Here is a 22,908-nt window from a genome sequence, read left to right on the forward strand (position 1 = left end):
GGGAACAACACAATGATGTTGTCTGACCTCCTGCATGTTGCAGGTCACAGAACCTCACCCATCCTCTCCTGTAATAGAATCATAACCCTGAGGTCCTCAAATGATGATTTAAAGATTTGGAGTTGCCAATTCATCATTTACACTAGTAAGTGACCCATGCCACATGCTGCAAAAGAAGAGTCTCTTTCAATCTATTCTGTGGGAAAGTTTCTTCCTGACCCTAAATGTGATAATCAGACCCAGAGCATGTGGTCAAGACCTACCTAGACACCCAAGAAAAGATTCTCTATAGTAACTCGGAGCCTTCCCTATCTATTGTCCCATCACTGGCCATTTATTTCCTACAAGCAGTCACAGGTAGGCTACCTGCCTTTGTAAGGCAGTCTCATTCTACCATCCCCTCCATAAACTTATCAAGGTCCCTCTTGAAGCCAGTAGGTGTTCTGTCGCAACTTCTTGCCTTGGAAGGCTATTCCAGAACTTCACTTTCATGATGATTAAAAACCTTTGTCTAATTTCAAGCTCAAACTAGTTGACGACCAGTGGCTTGCCCCTAGCCTGTGAATACTGTGCACATAAATTAACTCACAATTTTGGTAGTGCACGTTGCCATATTTTTAAAAGTATATCCCATCCTTTTATGGCTGAGCCCCTAACATTTAGTCTCCTCTGGGACCACAATCCTTATGAGAGCCCTGATTGTCGGGCGACAGGAGATCACTAGATTCCATTTGTTACTTTATGGCACAGAAGCAAAAGAGGCACGTGCCCTCTTGAATTAAAATATATTGTAAAAGGAGAAAGGCTACAAATTCCAAAAGTCTGTAATGCATGAACTGTTTCCAGGAAAAGCAAGAGAAACTGATGATGAACTCAGGCCCAGATACACAAAGGTACTTTGGTGTTGCATCTACTGAGTCATTTCCACTCCCTATCTGGACCAATTAAGTTTTTTTAAAAAGAGAGACTGAAAAAGACCTTTATCCTAATATACAGGAGTGCAGTGGCTAGAGCACTCAGCTGAGAGGTTGAAACCACCTCAAATTCCTTCAAATCTCTTCTCCTCACCAAGCAGAGGGAGGACTGAATTGAATCAGAGTCTTCCACATTCCACATAAATACCTTAAACACTGGAGTAAGTGTTATAAGGTAGGCCACCTCCTCCCACTCACACTGCTGCCATTTTGTGCAGAGTTGGGTATCTGGATTGGGTCCTGAGGATGATTTAGCCAGAGAAAAGATATCTTCAGCTGATATGGGGATTGCACTATTGCTTAGTTATCAGACGAGTACCTGGACACTTGACTGAGTCAGAAGTGCATGTATCCCGTGGTAGAAGCTTAGGCACCCAGAGAACTTCACAATGAAAATTTAGGCACTGAGTGAATTTAGGCAGCAGCTGAGCAGGAGTTGATAAAAATATAAGAACAGCCACACAGGGTCAGACCAAAGGTCCATCTAGCCCAGGATCCTGTCTTCTGACAGTGGCCAATGGCAGGTGCCCCAGAGGGAATGAACACAACAGGCAATCATCCACTGATGCATTCCATATTGCCTTTTCCCAGCCCTGACAAACAGAGGCTAGGGACAAATGTTTATGGATCACAGTAGTGCCTGAGTCTGGAGTTAGGGGCCTAAGTCCTTTTGTGGGTCTGGGCCTCAAATCATAACAAGAATCCAGGTTTTCTTACCTATTTACTTCCATTTCTTGGCTTTAGAGATGAGAGTGTCACATTTGAACCTTGTTCAGGCAGTAACCTATAAAGCTACAGAGTAGACTTGTCTCAATAGTTTATGCATGTGTTCAGTGCAGACCTGACCCTCTGAAGTGTTATATGTCCAGCAAGGAGTTGAATACTTGCAACTCACTAAAACTTGGACCACTCAAGGCCTGCAGTTCAACAGTGTGCTTAAGCATGTGCTTGTCCTGAAGCACCTAAGTGGTCGCATTCAGGTCACTTCAATGAGGCAACTCAAATGCTCAAAGTTGGTATATGTCTAAGGGTACATCTGCTGTGCCTCCGAATGTGAGCACACAGACACAATAGTTACGCCAGAGCCAGCACATTAAAAACAGCCATGTAGTCAGGGGCAGCACAGGCAGCAGTTCAGGATACCAACCTGAGTACAAATCAATCCAGCCTCACTCAAACCACCCTGGTGCTACATCCAGCTCCTCGGCTATTTTGAGAGTACTAGCTCCAGCAAAGTAGTATGTGTGTCAGTTCACACTGGGAAGCATGTTCCCCACTGTGGGGTAGGCTCACCCTAAGTAGCTTGCTGAATCAGAGACACAACTGGGTTTGTTGTAGGTAGGGTGGCTGACAGAATTGCTTGGCCTCTGGGCAAGGTGTGTGGAGGTAGGTGGGGGGGGCAGCTCTGCACTCGCAAAAGGGACAGGGCTTTAGTCACAAGAGGTGGGGACAGCCAGCCCACAGCACCACCTGGAATGAGCTGTGCCTCCCTGCCCAGCCAGCCCTCAGAGCTATCGCATGGTGATCTGGTGGCAATAGCTGCAATGGTGATGGTGGCTTTTGAGTCCACCGGGTCTTGTGGCAGTTGCCCCTTCTCCCCCATTAGCAGGCCAGATTGTAGGTGGGCTTCTTTGTCTGGTCTCCTATGAGACAAATATAAACAGGGTTGCTGGGCAGTAGTGGAGAAGCTGGGTAATTTGTCAGTAAAGCTGGAGTAAAATGAACTTCCTACCTTCAGTGGCTACATCTTCAATTTTCACTTTGTGCTCATGAGCCATGTAGCCCAGTATAGAGAAAATTGCGAATCCTGAGATGAAGCTTGTGACACAGTTGATTGTGCTAGTTACCAAAGCATCCCTAATGTGTGAGAGAGAACAACAGTGGGAAATACTTTAGGAAGTAGGAGGGAATTGTTTTTTTAATGTCGGTAAGATTCTGGTGGAAAAGAGAAACATGCCAATCAATTAATCATCTTGATGATCAAAGGTTCATACCAGTATATTATAGTGGGAGAGACCCACTGTTATTTTGTACATTGCTTTGAAATTAGTCTGTGTTCAAAAATCTTAAAAACTATGTTAAATGATAAGATGGCCTTAGCAGGCTGCAATAATGGAACAGGGAAGTAAGCAGAAGTGAATAAAATATTACTCTGGGAAATGAATATGTAAACTCTTCCACATCCAGCAGCCCCAGGACTGGGAGTTTGTTGGATATTCAAATATTCTGGATAATAGAGAGGTATACCTAACAATGCATAGCACTAAAGAAAAACAAGATTAGATATTAAGAAACAAACAAAAATTAATGCAGAGTACTTTATTTAGCAACAACAGTAGTATTGTACACTGTAAACTTATACTGTAGGGCTATGTCTACACTAGCCCAAAACTTCAAAATGGCCATGCAAATGGCCATTTCGAAGTTTACTAGTGAAGCGCTGAAATACATATTCAGCACCTCATTAGAATGTGGGTGGCCGCGGCACTTGGAAATTGACACGGCTTGCTGCCGCACGGCTCGTCCAGATGGGGCTCCTTTTTGAAAGGACCGCGGCTACTTTGAAGTTCCTTTATTCCCATCTGCTCATAGGAATAAGGGGACTTCGAAGTAGGCGGGGTCCTTTCGAAAAGGAGCCCCGTCTGGATGAGCTGCGCGGCGGCAAGCCGCGTCAATTTCCAAGTGCCTTGGCTGCGCGCATTCTAATGAGATGCTGAATATGTATTTCAGCGCTTCATTAGTAAACTTCGAAATGGCCATTTGCATGGCCATTTTGAAGTTTTGGGCTTGGGCTAGTGTAGACATGGCCTATTTGCTGTACTTATTTGTTTTTACTTTCACTGTACTGTACTTATGGAAAATGTAACTAACATATGGTTAAAATGCTGGTTATTTGAGAGTTACAGATAATAGAATCATAGAAGAGTAGGACTGGAAGGGACCTCGAGAGGCCATCGAGTCCAGCCCCCTGCCCTCATGGCAGGACCAAGCACTTTCTAGCCCATCCCTGAAAGCCATCTATCTAACCTCTTCTTAAATATCTCCAGTGATGGAGATTCTACCACCTCCCTTGGCAATTCGTTCCAGTGTTCGATCACCCTGACAGTTAGGAACTTTTTCCTAATGTCCAACCTGAACCTTCCCTGCTGCAATTTCAGTCCATTGCCTCTTGTTCTATCCTCAGGCAAGGAAGAACAAGTTCCCTCCCTCTGCCTTATGACACCCTTTTAGATACCTGAAAACTGCTATCATGTCCCCCCTCAATCTTCTCTTTTCCAAGTTAAACAAGCCCAATTCTTTCAGCCTTTCTTCATAGGTCATGTTCTCTAGACCTTTGATCATTCTCGTTGCTCTCCTCTGGACCCTCTCCAATCTCTCCACATCCTTCCTGAACTGCGGTGCCCAGAACTGGACACAATACTCCAGCTGAGGCCTAACCAGCGCAGAGTAGAGCGGGAGAATGACTTCTCGTGTCTTGTTCACAACACACCTGTTAATGCATCCTAGAATCATGTTTGCCTTTTTCGCAACAGCATCACACTGTTGACTCATATTTAGCTTGTGGTCCACTATAACCCCCAGGATCCCTTTCTGCTGTACTCATTCCTAGGCAGTCCTTTCCCTTTCTGTAAGTGTGACACTGATTGTTCCTTCCTAAGTGGAGCACTTTGCATTTGCCCTTAATTAAACCTCATCCTGTTTACCTCAGCCCATTTCTCCAGTTTATCCAGATCCTTTTGAATTATGACCCTATCCTCCAAAGAAGTTGAAACCCCTCCCAGCTTGGTATCATCTGCAAACTTAATAAGTGTACTTTCTATGTCAATATCTAAATCGTTAATGAAGATATTAAACAGAACCGGTCCTAAAACAGACCCCTGCGGAACCCCACTAGTTATACTTTTCCAGCAGGATTGAAAACCATTAATAACTACTCTCTGGGTATGGTTATCCAGCCAGTTGTTCACCCACCTTATAGTAGCCCCATCTAAGTTGTATTTGCGTAGTTTATTGATAAGTATATTATATGAGACCGTGTCAAATGCTTTACTGAAGTCTAGGTGTACCACATCCACCGCTTCTCCCTTATCCACAAGACTCATTATTCTATCAAAGAAAGCTATCAGATTGGTTTGACATGATCTGTTTTTAACAAAATCATGCTGGCTGTTTCCTAGCACCTTACCACCTTCCAATTGCTTTCAGATGATTTCTTTAATTACCTGCTCCATTATCTTTCCTGGCACAGAAGTTAAGCTGACTGGCCTGTAGTTTCCCGGGTTATTCTTGTTCCCCTTTTTATAAATGGGTACTATAATTTGCCCTTTTCCAGTCTTCTGGAATCTCTCCCGTCTCCCATGATTTACCAAAAATGATTGCTAAAGGCTCAGATACCTCTACTATCAGCTCCTTGAGGATTCTAGGATGCATTTCATCAGGCCCTGGTGATTTGCAGACATCTAATTTCTCTAAGTAAATTTTAATTTGTTCTTTTCCTATTTCAACTTCTAAACCTACCCCTTTTTCACTAGCATTCTCTATGTCAGGTATTCCTTCAGATTTTTCAGTGAAGACCGAAACAAAGAAATCATTAAACATCTCTGCCATTTCCAAATTCCCTGTTAGTGTTCCTCCCTCCTCACTGACCAATGGCCCTACCCTCTCCTTAGTCTTCCTCTTGTTACCAATGTATTTGTAAAAATGCATGAATGTAATGTAAGAATGTAATGAATGTAAATGTAAAAATGTAAGAATGCCAGATATGAAAGAGTTTTCTGTATTAGCAATACCGATCCATACCTATAAACTCTCATGAATGTTTTCAGACAACATCGGGTATGCTTTTCAGTAAACTTTGGTGCCATTTTCAAGGTATTGCATAGAATCCATCCATCAATTTTTCCAGTTAAGCAGACATTACAGATAAGATACACAGAAAGACCTCATCTGGCTCCCATTGAAACCCATGGTAAAACTGCCATGGACATCAGTGAGATTGGAATCTGACCTGTCCATCATCGCTGTATATTATGAAGAGGTAGCCATCATAATTTTGACAAATATGCTGATTATTATGTTTATTATTTATTATTAATCTACTGTTGTTTTAGACCAAGAACAGGACCCACAAAGGAAAATTCGTATGCCCAGGTTCAGCCCTAGGAAAAGCAGACAACCTTTCTTTGAATCCAACAGAATTATGCATATTTATGCCAAGATTAAATCTGGTCACATTGTCACCATGAATTTGATATGTCCACCACGTTGTAATGCACGTATTACAACTGGCCACATGTTTTGAAATTCAAAATTTCATCGAACATTTGTGTTGAAGTTCCTAATGTTTACAAAAAAGGGGGAGGTTGCCCCTCCCCAGCCCTCATTTTGCACTATCGAGCATTTATTTGCGGTATATAAATTAATGAAAAGACAGATATTATAATTTGTTACATATTTAATGAATAGTATGCTGTAGAGACTAAGAATATTTCCTCATCCCCTCCATTGTTAAATAGCAATGACAGCAGGATTTTATAAACTTCACTGCCTTGTGCAAAGCTGTCATCTTTTCTAATGATATGTTTAATATGTCCCCTGAGCTGTTGGGTGTAAACTGCTTGGTTCAAAATTTCTCTGAGAAATGTGTCCTTCACAAATATATTATTTATAAGGTTAGGCAGCTCTCCAGTGTAAATTTATGGCACTACACTGCCTGAGAGGACAGGAGAATGTTCCACCTCAGCATGATTATTCCCCTGTAGTGCGAATGTTTGCAGCAGGTCAGCCTCCTAGCATCACACTAAGCATAGGTGACCTCACCGGGAGCTGCTCTGCCTCATGGGCTATACCTCCTGGCTGTTGGGGATGTAGTGCTAAGCTCTGCTTTGTCCCAGGAGCGGCCAGAGCTTGCCAGGTGCTGACCATATTGCACACTGCAGCTGTGATTGACACTGCTTCCTGGGCCTTTTCTGTCCACTGTCCAGCCTGTTCTTTCCCATGCCCAGCCTGATCTTGTGCCCACTTCAGTTCCTGCCTTTCTCCATCCCTGACACCTTTGGCTCTGAGCCCCCAGAACAGCTCCCCAAACTAGCCCATTGCTTCTGGCATTTGTCTTCTGATCCTTGTGTCTGACCCTTGGCTCTGCTCCCATCCTTGGCTGCCCTTTGGCTTGGATCCTTGACTCCAGCTTGGCTCTGCACTAATCTCTGGACCAGATAACCCCTGTGACTCCGTCCATTAGGCCCAACTGCTCACATCCTGTCATTCTCCCGACAAGTGGCAATACCAACAAGCCTTATGAAAAAAGTAAGTAATGCAATTCATTGGCTTTAGCTATGCCATGAACTCCATTCCAGAGAAGACTGTTCAGTGCTTTCAGCCTTAAGTATGAAATACCCTGGCTTCATGGTCCACTGATTAAAATCAAACAAATCACAACAGAACAAAAAGCAGTCAAGTAGCACTTTAAAGACTAGCAAAATAGTTTATTAGGTGAGCTTTCGTGGGACAGACCCACTTCTTCAGACCATAGCCAGACCAGAACAGACTCAATATTTAAGACACAGAGAACCAAAAACAGTAAGCAAGGAGGACAAATCAGAAAAAGATAATCAAGGTGAGCAAATCAGAGAGTGGAGGGGTGGGGAGGAAGATCAAGAATTAGATTGAGTCAAGTGTGCAGATGAGCCCCTATAGTGACTCAGAAAGTTCCCATCACGATTTAAACCATGTGTTAATGTGCCGAATTTGAATATAAATGTCAGCTCGTCCACTTCTCTTTCTAAAACGGTGCGATAATTTCTCTTCAGTAACACACATACCTTGAGGTCATTGACAGAACGCCCCATTCCATTAAAATGTTGACTAACTGGTTTGTGGATCTGGAGTGTTTTGATGTCTGTTAGTGTTAGTGTTACTGAAGAGAAATTATCGCACCGTTTTAGAAAGAGAAGTGGACGAGCTGACATTTATATTCAAATTTGGCACATTAACACATGGTTTAAATCGTGATGGGAACTTTCTGAGTCACTATAGGGGCTCATCTGCACACTTGACTCAATCTAATTCTTGATCTTCCTCCCCACCCCTCCACTCTCTGATTTGCTCACCTTGATTATCTTTTTCTGATTTGTCCTCCTTGCTTACTGTTTTTGGTTCTCTGTGTCTTAAATATTGAGTCTGTTCTGGTCTGGCTATGGTCTGAAGAAGTGGGTCTGTCCCACGAAAGCTCACCTAATAAACTATTTTGCTAGTCTTTAAAGTGCTACTTGACTGCTTTTTGTTTTGATAGTGTATAGACTAGCACAGCTTACTCTCTGTTACTAACTTGCAACAGGGTTGTCAAAATAGACCTGTGTTACAAGTAGATACAACGAGTTCCCATGCAGTCTACAGTTGGACAAGGTCTTTAAAATTGAAGTCCCGTCTCCACAGGGCGAATGTCAGTCATACCATAATGGTTTTTTTAATGACAGTTTGCCTTAACCAGAAGTTTCTGTATCTGTCACACCACTCTTAGAGTGGTGTGTTTATACAAGGAAGGCCTTACACAAGGAAGGCCTTATACAATGCTAACATTCCTTCAGGACTCCTTGGGGACAAAAGCTGTTCAGTACATATTTGCAATACTATGACCAAGATCATCATTACAATTTTCCTCAATTCTAGAACATTCACACGCAAGTAGCTTTTTTCATTTGCGTGATCAAGTGCACAATTTAGCTCATATGTTACATTGTAAAACTGTGACAGAGTTAAACACAAATGATAGACATTGATAACATGCTGTGTTCCAATGCTGCAGCTCTTCAAACCATCTAGCTCTGATTTGCTGTTGTGCTGCCTCAGTTTTACACCTGCATAACAATCAATTTCAATGGAGTTCAACTGATATCAAACAACTGGATTAATGTAAAGATGAATCATGCCCTTTATTTGGAAATACAATGCTAATTTAAATTTGCTTTGTTCCAATTCAGTAAAGTGTTGCCAATGCAATGAAGATGTCACTGACATAATCCACAGTATTTTACCAAAGAATGGATTCGCTTAAGTGTTAATTGTGTTTGAATTAAAGCTTTTTTCTAGGATTAAAGATAAAACATAATATTTTAAAAACACTGCAGATCACTCTACAAAACAGCAAAAGTGATGCTGGTAAACAGCATAAGACAAGTGTAATAAGCTTAGCACAGTTTAATGTAATTTTGGGTCCTGCCTGAAGGCTTTTTTTTTTTTTTAAATTCCAGAGTGTTTCTTTTTGTGTTTCATGGTGTATTTACTCAGGATACATAATAAAACAATTATGTCAGAAACACCTTACAGGCTTGCTTCCTAGAAATCAGTAAGATTAATGCAAACCTAATTGCAGAACACAGTGATTGCCACTTCAGAGAACAGCTATTATTCAGGGTGTCAACATAACCTGCATTAATGTCACCTAAAATGAGAACACGCTTGTAAATCTAAAGTCACAGTTGGCTTTGTCCAAAGTTCAGTGAAGTCAACTGGAGTCTCTCCATGGATTTCAAAAGGCTTTGGATCAGGCCTGGTGTTCAGAGAATTGAACACATTTAACAGAAAATTCCAGCTAACTAAAATTTATATAGCCTTTTGTGCTTTTTAGACTAGTATGGGAGTGTTTGTTAGAAGCACTGCTGGGTTCCATTTTCCTCTTTATGATCATATATATTACTCTGTGGCAGCAAATATTAGGAAAGCTAAATATTTTTAAACAAGGCTTACCATTCACATGTGTCTGTGTAAGTCCTTTCTCTGAGACCCCTAGCTAGACTACAGGCCCAGGCAGAGAATAAGGACTCCCATATTCCCCTACATGAGCTTCATGCCATATTTCTCTTCTGGGCAGACTGATGGACAGGGTGGAAGACGGAAAGAGTGTTGGTTCCAGCCCACTGCTCATTGCAGCTGAGCTGATGCTTGGTGTGCTGCCTATGCCAGCTGCAAGCTACTACTTTGCAGGGAGAACAGTGTAATATTGTTAGTAAAAATTCTATCTCACACATGCTGCCTGCTGGGATGTTTCTATAATCATCTCCAAGCCCTTTGCTTTCACCAATAGATATTTTTAAAGAGAGTTACTGCAGGTGGCTGCTAACACCCAATTCAGGCTATCTAACTTGCAGTGCTGTTTTAGGAAGCTTTCATTTATGGGTATTTTCATTCACTCGTGTTTCTCTCTAGTGAGGGTATACTACAGGAACTTCCTTTTTGTTCTCTTTTTGTGATAAAATATTCTTGATTAAAATCTGTATTTTTGGGAAAACATCCTAAACTGGGTTCCAAGAAAAATATTTTTAAACCTGAAAGATATTTTAGAGGTTACTTTTCACTCATGCTTTCTGCATTTTTCTTACCTTGGACATTTCAAAGAGACTAGTCAGTTTGGCCCACAAATGCTGATGTACATATTGTGTGAGTCTAAACTTGCATTCCTCTTTTGAAAGAGGGATGCAAATGAGGGGAATCAAAAATGTAAATGAGGTGCATATTTGGCACCTCATTTCCATATTCTTATTTCGAAAGAGCTTCTTTTGAAAGAAGAAAACCAGTGTAGATGCTGCTCTTTCAAAAGTAAGCCCCATCTTCGAAAGAATCCTTCTTCCATTAAATAAAGGGAAGAAGGATTCTTTTCAAGATGGGATTTACTTTCAAAAGAGCAGCATCTACGCTGGTTTTCTTCTTTCAAAAGAAACTCTGTCGAAATAAGAATACGGAAATGAGGTGCCAAATATGCACCTCATTTGCATTTTCAATTTTACTCATTTGCATACCTCTTTCGAAAGAGGAACGCAAAGGTAGACACACCCACCCATTAACACCAGGCACATGAAATGACCCAGAAATGCGAGTACTTTAAAGCCAAACAAGCAAAAGTAGTGAAGTCCTTGGGGAACCACTATACAAATTTTAATTCCCAAATAAAGTGTCCCTTTGGTAAAAATCTTTCAAAAAGAGAAGTTACTCACCTGTGTAGTAACGATGGTTCTTCAAGATGTGTCCCCGTGGGTGCTCCACAGTAGGTGTCGGGCTTGCCCCGGCGCCACAGCTCGGAAAATCTTCAGCAGTCTCCATCGGGTCGCGCATGCGCCGATGCGCGTTGGCTCTTCGCGCGCTTACGGTCACGTGCGCGATCCGGTCCCCGCCAGTTCCTGATCAACCGCTCCGGACACCCCTGAAAAAACACACAAACAGAGCTCCGAAGTGGGGAGGAACGGGTGGGTAGTGGAGCACGCATGGGGACACATCTCGAAGAACCATCGGTACTACACAGGTGAGTAACTTCTCTTTCTTCTTCGAGTGGTCCCCGTGGGTGCTCCACAGTAGGTGATTACCCAGCAGTGAACCCCCCCCCGAAAAAGGAGGTGGGTACCCGATTTATGCGCAGCTTGCCCGTGAAAGGACTGCTGTCGACAGGCGTGTATCCTCATCAAGCATCCTGTGCATGGCGTAGTGCTTGGTGAAGGTGTCATAGGAAGACCACGTCGCCGCTCTGCAGATATCTCTCAGCGTGATGCCTTTGAAGAAGGCCGTTGACACCGCCATCGCCCTAGTAGAGTGGGCTCTTGGCGGAACTGGCAGAGGAGTCTTGCAAATCTCGTAACACAGTCTTATGCAAGACACAATGTGATTTGAAATCCTCTGTGAAGATAGCGCTTCTCCTTTTGACCTGGATGCAATGGACATCAGGAGTCTGTCCGTTTTCCGGAAAGGTTTAGTTCTATCGATGTAGAAGGCCAGTGCCCTTCTTACGTCAAGTAATTGCAACCGTGCCTCTTCATTTGAGTTGTGAGGCTTAGGATAAAACGAGGGCAGCACTATTGGTTCGTTGATATGAAAGTCTGAAGAGACCTTCGGAACGAAGGCTGGGTGTAATCGTAAGACCACCAGTTCTTTTGAGAAGATCGTGCAGGGTGGTGTGGACATTATGGCTGCGAGCTCACTCACTCTGCGAGCTGACGTGATTGCCAGGAGGAAAGTCATTTTAATAGTAAGTAGTCGAAGGGGGACCGTAGCCAATGGTTCAAAGGGCGGTCCCAAGAGGGTGTGTAGAACTAGGTCTAAACTCCATGACGGCGGTATTGGTTTCCGAGGGGGGTACAGATTCACCAACCCCTTTAGGAAACACGAGACAACAGGATGGGCAAATCTGGTTGATCCATCCTGTTTATGCCAAAATGCTGATATAGCCGCCAGATGCACCTTTACAGAGGATAGCGAAAGTCCGTTTTGTTTGAGTTGTAGCAAATAATCCAGAATTGTAGATATGATGGCGTCCCGGGGTATTAGTTGCCTGGAGGAACACCATTCAGAAAAACGCAACCATTTGTGCTGATAAGTCTTTCTGGTGGAAGTTCTCCGACTACATTCAAGGACTTGTTGTACTCCCTCTGAGCATGTAGTCTCTAAGGCGCTTAGCCATGGATTAGCCATGCTTGTAGCCGAAGTCTCTTCGGGTGCAGTATTGACCCCCAAGCCTGAGTGAGAATGTCCAGTACTGTTGGTAGGGGAAATGGCCGATGTTGAGCCATGCGCAAGAGCAATGGGAACCACTGTTGCCGGTCCCAGGTTGGGACTATGAGTATCATGCGTGCTTTCTCCCTTCTGGCCTTCTCCAAGACCTTGTGTATAAGTGTCGTGGGAGGGAACGCATAAAGTAGAGGGCCCTTCCATGGGATCATGAAGGCGTCCCCCAAAGACTCCTGTCCCATGCCCGCTCTGGAGCAGTATTGGGGACATTTCTTGTTTTCTCGGGTGGCGAACAAGTCGATTTGGGGAAAACCCCATCTGCGGAACACTTGGTGAAGTAGGTCTGAATGGATCTGCCACTCGTGAGTGGGCGCAAAGTGTCTGCTGAGTTGGTCCGCCTTGACGTTGTGGACCCCCGGTAGGTATGAAGCCTTTATGATTATATTGTTGGCGATGCACCAGTTCCAGAGTTGGACCGCCTCCGCACAAAGCATACGAGACCTGGCTCCCCCCTGTCAGTTTATATAAAACATGGTGGTGGTGTTGTCGGTATTCATGCCGACTATTTTTCCGCACAGATAATTGTGAAAATGCCTGCACGCATTGAACACTGCCCTGAGCTCTAATATGTTTATGTGTAGTGTCTTCTCCGCGGGGGACCATAATCCTTGAGTGGTTTTGTTGTCCATGTGAGCCCCCCATCCCATATGGGAGGCATCTGTTGTAATGAACACAGTAATTTGCGGTTGGCAGAAGGGCACCCCTGTTAGGAGATTCTTGGGGTTTCCCCACCATGTTAGCGAGCTTTGTGCCTCTGTTGTAAGTGACACCCTCTTGTGGACGGTGTGGATTGAGGGTTTGTATACGGTTGCCAACCAATGCTGCAATCCTCGCATATGCAGCCTGGCGTTTTGCACCACAAACGTGGTGGTTGCCATATGCCCCAACAGTTGTAAGCACGTGAGAACTGGAACAGTGGGGCTGTACGTTAGTAGTTGTACGAGAGATTCGATGGCACGAAAACGAGCCTCGGGTAAATACACCCTTGACGTGCCTGAGTCTATCCGAGCCCCTATAAACTCTATATTTTGCGTGGGGTCGGTCTTTGACTTTGAGAAATTGGTGATGAGGCCCAGTGAGGTAAATGTGTTTGTGGTGATGTGTATCATCCGTAATACTTCCGCCCGGGAAGTTCCCTTTAGCAGGCAATCGTCCAGGTACGGGAAAATGAAAACTCCCTGTCTGTGTAGGTATGCTGACACCACCGCTAAGGTCTTGGTGAAGACTCTGGGTGCTGAAGAGAGTCCGAATGGGAGGACTCTGTATTGGAAATGATCTGTGCCCACAAGGAACCGGAGGAAACACCTGTGGGCTGGATGAATTGCGATATGAAAATACTCATCCTGTAAGTCGAGGGCTGCAAACCAATTGCCATGGTCTATTGCCGTGATTACTGAAGCCATCGTAGTCATTTTGAAGCGCTGTTTGCGTAGGTACTGGTTCAGTGCGCGTAGATCCAAAATGGATCTCCACTGTCCTGTCTTCTTTTCCGTCAGGAAATACCTGGAGTAGAACCCTTTGCCTTGAAATTGCTCCGGTACTCTCTCCACCGCCCCTATGAATAGGAGGTGGTTCACCTCCCGCCTTAATTCTGGTAGGTGAGAGGGGTCTCTGAGAAGGGGTGCGGTGGGACGATTTGGTGGAGGTAAAGACTGGAAGGGGATCGTGTATCCCGTGTTTACAATCTCCAATACCCACTTATCCAACGTGATGCTTTTCCATTGTGGGTAAAATGGCTTGAGTCGGTGATGGAACATGTACTGAGATTGGCACTGATGTATGGTCTTGGCTTCGCGGCCCTCGACATACCTGTCAAACTTGCTGTCTTGCACTTTGCCCTGCGGAAGCGTTGTCCTGCTGAGGCCGGCGCCTAGGGCCCATATAATGTGTTTGTTGATGACGTCCCTGATCATACCCCCGTTGAAATTGGGTACGTTGCTGTTGGTAACCATAACGGCGTTGCTGAGGATAAAATTTCTTCCTTCTGAACGGTGGGGTATATCCCCAAAGTTCGAAGTGTCGCTCTGGAATCTTTGCTCGAGTGTAGGACTGAGTCGGTCGATTCAGCAAACAATTTTATTTCGTCGAAGGGGAGGTCTGCAATTTTGACCTGTAACTGCTTTGGAATGCTGGATGTGTGAAGCCATGACTCTCTCCGCATTACCACTGCAGTGGCCACGGTGCGGGCCGCTGTGTCCGCCACATCCAGTGCAATTTGCACGCCCGCTCGAGAAGCCGCGTAGCCCTCTTGCACAATTGCCTTAAGAATTGGCCTTCTATCCTCCGGAAGGAAGTCCATGAGGGCAGTAAGCTTGGAATAGTTGTCGAAATTGTGATTCGACAAATGAGCGGCATAGTTGGCCATGCGGAGCAACAGAGTAGAGGAGGAGTAGGCTTTTCTACCCAGAAGATCCAGCTTCTTTATGTCCTTGTCCAATCCCCCAGATTTGTACTGGGACGATTTGGACCTGTGTTGGGACAATTCAACCACTAGCGAGTTTGGCTGTGGATGACTAAATAGAAATTCCATACCTTTTGCAGGGACAAAGTACTTTTTGTCTGCTCTTTTGTTGGTAGGAGGAGCGGATGCTGGAGTCTGCCATATATTAGTGGCTGCCTCCATGATTGCATCGTCCAGAGGAATAGCAATTTTAGAAGAAGATGGAGGCCTGAGGTTTTTAAGGAGTCTGTGGTGTTTCTCCTGCACCTCCGCCACTTGAATATCTTGGGATTGAGCTACTCGTTTGAATAGCTCCTGGCACTGTTTCAGGTCATCTGGGGGAGAAATGTCTCCAGGGACCACGGCCTCGTCTGGCGAGGATGAGGAGGCATCACTATGGTATCTCTCCTCCAATTCCTCTGGATCCTGTCTGTATTGATGTGATTGCCTTTGTGGAATTTCGAGGTGGGGTTCAATGCCTTTAGACCCAGCTTCTGATTGGGGAACTCGTGGTGTTCCCCCAGGTGGAAGCAGAACACTGTGGCATTGAGGGGTGGTCGACGGGGATCCATAGTGAGACGTCGACCTCCTGTGCTGACGCCCCGCATAATGATGGCGGTCGTAGCGACAGGGACAGGGGCCCGGTGATGGAGACCTGGACCATGACCCAAGGATGTAAGGGTGGTGCCTGGAATGTCGAGACCTCCAAGATGATACCGACGTACGAGGAGAGCCTCTGTGAGAAGACTCGTAGGGATCTCTGCTAGATGATGGAGAAAAGCGTGCAGACCCCTGGGATGGACTCCGAAGAAAAGGAGAAGGATGTCTGTGGCAGGCTGAAGGTGTTGCTGCCCGTCGAATCTCCAGTGGTGATCATGGTGACAGAGGCAGCGCAATTACCTCAGGAGAGGGGCTGCGGTGCCTGGTCTTCATTTTAGCCTTTGCCCTCTCATGTGGTCTTATCGGTGAACTTGGTACCGGAGCAGGTGTCATGCTGATTTCCACTGCTCCCGGTGCCGTTGTTGCCAGTGCCATCGTCGCCGGTGCTGTCGTCCTCGGTGCTGTTGATCCTGGTGCCGTCATCCTCGGTGCCGTCGATCCCGGTGCCGATGTCCTCGGTGCCTCTGGAGAAGTCTTAATCGGTGCCGCAGTAGCCGGTGCCAGACTGACTAGTGCCCGCACTGCTCTCGGTGCCATCTCCCCGGTAGCTGCAGGGCCTTGAGTGGTTGCATGCGCCGCGGCTTTACCAGTGGAGGAAGCCAGCGTGCGCGGGCCCTTTGTTACACTCATCCCGCTCCCAACAGTAAGGGGCAGGGATCGAGTAGGCGAGGCTCTTCTTTTCTTCTGCGCAGAGGAGGTCAAAAAGGCAGCCTTCCTCTTGTGCGATCCTGAAGAGCCCTCCACATGCGTTGCCTCCGATGAGGCAGGCTGAAGTGCTTTGTCAACTAGCAGCATCTTCAGCCTCATTTCTCTATCTTTTCTAGCTCTATTAGTCAACTTGGAACAACGGGAGAACTTCTGGGGAACGTGCGTCTCCCCAAGGCACCGTATGCATCTGCTATGGCCATCCGAAGCAGGCATGGCCTCCCAGCAAGATTCACACTTCTTAAAGCCGGGGGATGGCATTGTTAAAACTTAACTCTGAGTCCTTAGGTGCTAATAGCACACTTAACAGTCTGTTAGGTGATGTTAATAACCGTTGGCCTTTGAAGGCCGACAAACAAAAGCAGTGGGCCTGCCCGGAGGCGGCCACTGCAGTTTTAAGATAGTCTTTAGCTTTTAACAACTTTTAACAGAGTAACTAACTATAATAACTATAGAACTGCTAACTATGAACTGTTAAAAACTATTAACATGAGAAAAAAATAAGATTTATCTGTCTCAGGCGTTGGAGCCGGAGAGGATTCCGTCTGCAGCCGTTAGCGGTTGAGAAGGAACTGGCGGGGACCAGATCGTGCACGTGACCGTAAGCGCGCGAAGAGCCGACGCGCATCGGTGCATGCGCGACCCGACGGAGACTGCTGAAGATTTTCCGAGCTGCGGCGCCGGGGCGAGCCCGACACCTACTGTGGAGCACCCACAGGGACCACTTGAAGAAGAATTCAAAGTTTTTCAACTAGTTCCATTCTATAGGTCTTTTCAATCAAAGTACAGTAGAGGCACATAGAAAAATTAGAACACACATCAGAGTGCTTGGCATTGGTCATGTCTACACTAGCCCCAAACTTTGAAATGGCCATGCAAATGTATGAAGCGCTGAAATACATATTCAGCACCTCATTAGCATGCGGCGGCCGCGGCACTTCGAAATTGATGCGGCTTGCCGCCACGTGGCTTGTCCCGACGGGGCTCCTTTTCAAAAGGACCCTGCATACTTCGAAGTCCCCTTATTCCCATCTGCTCATAGGAATAAGGGGACTTCAAAGTAGGCGGGACCCTTTCGAAAAGGAGCCCCGTCGGGATGAGCTGCATCAATTTCGAAGTGCCGCGGCTGCCTGCATGCTAACGAGGCACTGAATATGTATTTCAGCGCATCATTAGTAAACTTCGAAATGGCCATTTGCATGGCCATTTCGAAGTTTGGGGCTAGTGTAGACATAGCCATTAAAATGTAAAGTGACACTATCTGTCTCACCATTTGTCTGCACAGTGTCTCCTACAATGGGATCTCCAACTTTATTTACGACTTCTATGAACTCCGATTCTGATTTAGCAAAGCATGTATACATGAACATGTTGAACCTGAACTAAGAGTTTTGTTGAATCAGTTTGCCTGCTGAAAAAAGTCATGAACATGTCATTCAAAACCTAAGAGCACTTTTAGAATTTAACTGTAAAACCTTTATTTCTGTTAACCTTCCTCCTGGTGCTCTGAGGTTGTGGAACAATCACCTCTCCTTTAATATTCTCTGTAGCTTACATAGCTGTCTGAAAGTAATCCTACACTTTTAGCACAGGAGAGTCACTAACTTTACAGGTTTTCTGTTCAGCTTTCAGAAAGAGGTAATTTGAATGTGTTTGGTTCAAGTGTTGGTTTGAGTTATACCCATATCAAAATGTCTGTCGATAATAAAACCACAATTAAGTAAATTTTGGTGCATATTTGTAGTAATTATCATCTTTACTAGCTAAATAATAATAATAATAGTCAATAATAAATAGTAGAATATTCATGTTACCTATATAATATACTATTATATAAAATAAATATAGTTTATTACATTGTATGCATACTGTATTATATTGGCTAGCATATACCTGTTGGTGTAAAAATACAACACTAACAAGAAAATACAGTTCTTGAATTGTGAAATACATATCAAGAAATAAATACATAAATACATTCAAATTAGATTACACATCAAATTTCTCATGTATTTTATTGGAACCATGGTATCAGAGCGCTAATAAAGTGAGCGTGAAATCAAAGCTTTTTTAAAATTAAATGTCACTATCAAAGGGCAATGAAAAACAGATTATCTTACCTGTAACAGTTGTTGTCAAACTTATTGTAACTAGCAAATGCAATTAAAACTCCAAACCCAGCTCCTAAAGAGTAAAATATCTGAGTGGCTGCATCAATCCATACCTGCATAAAGAGATGAAAATTATTAGATGTGTTAGCTCAGTTTAAAAGAGAAAGTCTATTCTAGTCACATAGCATGGACATCTACTGAAATAATATTTGACAATTCTCCATGACTATAGACCCATAAATATTGCCCAACCCATCAAGGACCCAGGCCTGCGATACAGTTATGGATGTAGTGTCAAATTCTAAATTCAACAGCAAAACCTAAAGTGTGTGCGGAGTGGTGCTATGGGGGTGATGGTTGTTTACTGAACTTCCACAGGGTCCAGAAACGATTGACTGATATTTTTGCTGTGTTGAGGGAATACATTTCTCAATTTCATTGGGTTAATTTGAAGTGCACAGTCAGAAATAAAAATATTTAATAAGTCAGAAGTTATGAAATGTTTTCCTTTCCCACAAAAGTGCTTACTGCTTGGAACTGTAATTGCCATTTATATAATGTTTTCTTCTGCCAGAGGCCAATGTCTGATTGATATGATTTGAAAATGACTTATATGAGCTATTCCTTCTCAATTCCCATTCTTCTGAAGGGCTAAGAATTACTCCTAACTCTTTAAATCTCATCACTGCATCTACTCAGACTGTATATAGCCCATGTCCAGAGAAAAGGCCTGGATTTTTTACAAATGGAGTTTACTCAGATTAGAGAGGTGCGGAAAAGTTAGGGGTGCAAAAATCATTTTGTCTTGCATGTGTGTTGAGCAAAATACCCTAGCTATCAGCTGATTCTACTAACACTCAGCATCTCACTTGCTGGAAATATTGTAAAAAGTCTGAACACAAGGGCTGTGTTTATATTAACCCTCTCCTTTTGGAAGGGGCAGAGTAATGAGGGATTTTGGCAGATACTAATGAGATGCTTCCATGAATATGCAGCGTCTCATTAGCATAATGGTGGCCGTGCTCGTTTCAGAAGTGCCACTTTCAAAATGCACACTGCCCGTGTAGACAGAGGCCTTTGGAAAGGACCCCCTGGACTTCAAAACCCCCTTCTTCCCAAAACCAAATGTTTCCTCATTACCATGCTCCTTCCAAAAGGAGAGAGCTAGTGTAGATGCAGCAGGAGATTTAAAAAGTAAATAATACTTGGGAATGCCATACTGACAGCACCAGGGACTTGTATTACTTTTACATCGGTCACTAGCTCTTTGTCACTTTGTGTGCTACTACTAAATTTGTAGCTACTTATGGTAGTTCTGTTTTTTGGCCCAATTCAAAAGTGCTTGGCTTTAAGGTGACTTAGCACATGCTCTACAGAGATGGATGTAAGCATGGGCTTAGTGTTAAGCATGTGCTTTTGTGCCTTTCTAAATCTGAAACGTGGATTGAAATGATACTGTATGTTATCTCAATTTGCTGTTGTGCAGACTTAGATAAGAAGGAAGCAAAAGAAGACAGAAGTCACTAAAAAGTCAAGGTTCCATGCAGAACATTCCTTTTAAGAACAAACAGGATGCAGCACAGAGACAATGGAGCTGGATTCTTCTAAAATTTACATTGATGTTATTCTACTATTTCAATAGCATTACTTCTGACTCATGCCATGATCCACTTTAACTATATCCTGTAGTATTGGAATTTTTATGTACCATTACAGTCTTTTTATGTACCATTACAGTCTTTCACTCCAAGCTTCCTTCCTGTTTATATTACTATATATTTTGTTCTTACATTTTCTCATCCATGTATGGACTTGCAAAATTACTGCACAGTATGGAGAGGAAGAGGAAGTACTAAGTGACTCTCCAGACATGATGTAATATTCAGGAAACTTTTTATGACAGACAAAAGAGCAAATCCCTCCTTCCTGGCCTAGAATGCTTGATGTCACAGGCTGTATTAATCACTAACTGCTGTTCCTATGGTGGAAAAGAAATACAGTAGCCAGTTACATAGATTTTTAAGTTAATCACTTGCTTTTTGTACAGAGGAGCTTTGTGCCACCTTCCAAAAGACACTTCTGTTGTATTCTTGATGGATCTGATCCTGCACAGGGCTGGTGTTTTGGCAATGAAAGCCTCTCTGGAGTTGCTGAATACCTTGCAGTAGTGAGCCTTATATATCCTTGGCATGAGGAGACGTTATGGCTTTTATATAAGGACTTTTGATCCTATGACAAAGTGTGTTGAATAGCACCGTTTATCTGTGACATATTTGCTCAGAGAGATAGCTGTGTTAGTATGTATCTTCACAAAACAAAGAAAGCAGTCCAGTAGCACCTTAAAGACTAAGGCTATGCTTACACTAGTGAGGTTTGTCAAGAAAACTGGTAGAACATCCACACACAAAATGTGTTTTGTTGACAGTTTGTTGACAAAACTCAGCACTTTCACCAGCAGCATTCTGCCTCTCAGCCATGAGGCATAATGCTGGTGTCAACAGGGTCTGTCAATAAAAAGCTGTGTGGATACTCTGAGGGGGCTTCTCTTGACAGACAGGGCATCCAGAACAATGGGCAGCCTTGTCTGCTGTGCTTCCAGGTGCCTGTTTTGTTGAGGGAGCAGCTGGGCAGTCCCTTCTGAGTGGCTTTTGTGCGTGGCCGCACTCTGTCAACAGAAGTTTTATCAGGAAATCTCTTCCGACAGTGACTTCTGTCAACAGATCACTGTAGTGTTACTGTAGCCTAACAATATTATTTATTAGGTGATAAGTTTTTGTGGGAAAGACCCAGTGCTTCAGATTTGGAGTATTACTGAGAGGGAAGAAAACAGCAAAAACTGAGAAATCTGCTAAATAGTGGGAAAGAAGGAGATGCTACAGGACTGCTTTCTTGATAGTTGCTGTTGTTCTTCATTGGGGAAAAAAGTGAATATGACAATGGCTCTTGCAGAAACACACTGAACTGGTAGTCAGGCAGCAGTCAGATCTCCCAGAAGCCCAATAATAAGGATTAAACACACAAACATGTCAATAAAGACAGCAGGGGGTTGCAGAAAGAATTCTGCTGAACTAATACAACAGGCAACTTGGCTTTTCTCTTCCTTGTAAGTTGTCTTCCATCTTTCATCATACTACAGGACTTCTCCCTCCCTCACTATATCCACCCCTCCATATAAGTAATCTGGAAAACTTGGTCTCAGATAAATATATTTATAGCTTGTCAAATAGCAACTGTGTAAACTTAAAGCCCAAAAGAGCAACACACAAATATATTCTACATATGCAGAACACAATTTGAGGAACAGACCTACAGATAGTTTCAAGTCAGCATAGCTCCATTTACCTCCAGCTGGGAATCTGACCTGAATATTTATTGTTTAACCCTGTACCAGGCTTTGCAAACTCACATATACTACTGTATATTACACATTTCTGGTATGATGGGAGAAAATGACAGCGCTTCGGTGACAGACCTGGTGACAGACCTCCACTCAAGTGGAGTGGATCCAGGGATGTGCTGTAGAACCTACAGTCAATAAGGGGATCTGAGCATTGGAGCATTGACAGCAGATAAAATTAACACTACCCCTGGATTTTGTTATTCAAACTTCTTATTAACTTTGTCTAGTTTTTCTAACTCTGATGGGCCTCTCTCTGGGGATGAAGCATTTATTTTCATGACAGTTTGTTTCTTTTTATTGATTATTTTCCAGTTTTCTCTTTTGCATTTATTTGAAAAGAACATCACATTTTCAGGTTGGTTTGTACTAGTGGAATGTCATTGTTTAATGACTGGTTCTTTTTTCTCTACTAAATAAAAAAATACAAACAAAGAGAAACCATGAAAGATAGTAGCAGCCCTAGGATAAAATTTGTTTGTGATCACAAAATTAGTACCACGTGAGGCTTTGGAAAGGCTAGTATTTTCATAAAAAAATCTGCGTAAGTTGACTTGCAAGTCTTTTTAATCACAGAAACAGAATTCTAGGGCTGGAAGGGACCTCAGGAGGTCATCTAGTTAGCCCCCTTCCTAAAGCAGGATCAACCCCAACTAAATCATCCCAGTCATGTCTATGTCAAGTCAGGATGTAAATATCTCTAGGGATGGAGATTCCACCACCTCTCTTGGTAATGCATTTCAATGTTTCACCACCCTCCTGGTGAAATAGTTTTGCCTAATATCCAGCCTACACATCTCCCTCTGTGGGTGCATCCACACTAGCCGGCTACTTCAAAGTAGCTGGCACAACATTGAAATAGCACACGTCGCTTCTACATACACCGTGCACTATTTCGACATTGAAATCGACATTAGGTGGCAAGACATCAAAATCGCTATTCCTATCCGAAGATGGGAATAGCGCCCTACTTCGATGTTTAGGCCCCCTTTCAGGAAGTTGAAGGCTGCTATCAAATGACCCCTCAGTTTTCTCTTCTGCAAACTAAATAAGCCCAAATCTCTCAGCCTT

At 43.7% G+C, this 22,908-nt stretch overlaps 1 protein-coding gene across 1 annotated transcript in view; it reads right to left on the reverse strand.

The window, feature by feature from the left end:
- SLC6A2 (solute carrier family 6 member 2) overlaps positions 1 to 22,908 on the reverse strand; it is a 154,469-nt gene that overhangs the window by 45,111 nt on the left and 86,450 nt on the right. The window contains exons 6-7 of the mRNA XM_075008453.1: positions 18,450 to 18,553; positions 2,707 to 2,831 (exon numbers count right to left, since the gene is read on the reverse strand). Of these exons, the coding sequence (XP_074864554.1) occupies positions 2,707 to 2,831; positions 18,450 to 18,553 (229 nt within the window). The remainder of the gene's footprint in view (positions 1 to 2,706; positions 2,832 to 18,449; positions 18,554 to 22,908) is intronic.

The sequence above is a fragment of the Carettochelys insculpta genome, chromosome 14, assembly GCF_033958435.1.
Source record: "Carettochelys insculpta isolate YL-2023 chromosome 14, ASM3395843v1, whole genome shotgun sequence".
NCBI classification, from domain to species: Eukaryota; Metazoa; Chordata; order Testudines; family Carettochelyidae; genus Carettochelys; species Carettochelys insculpta.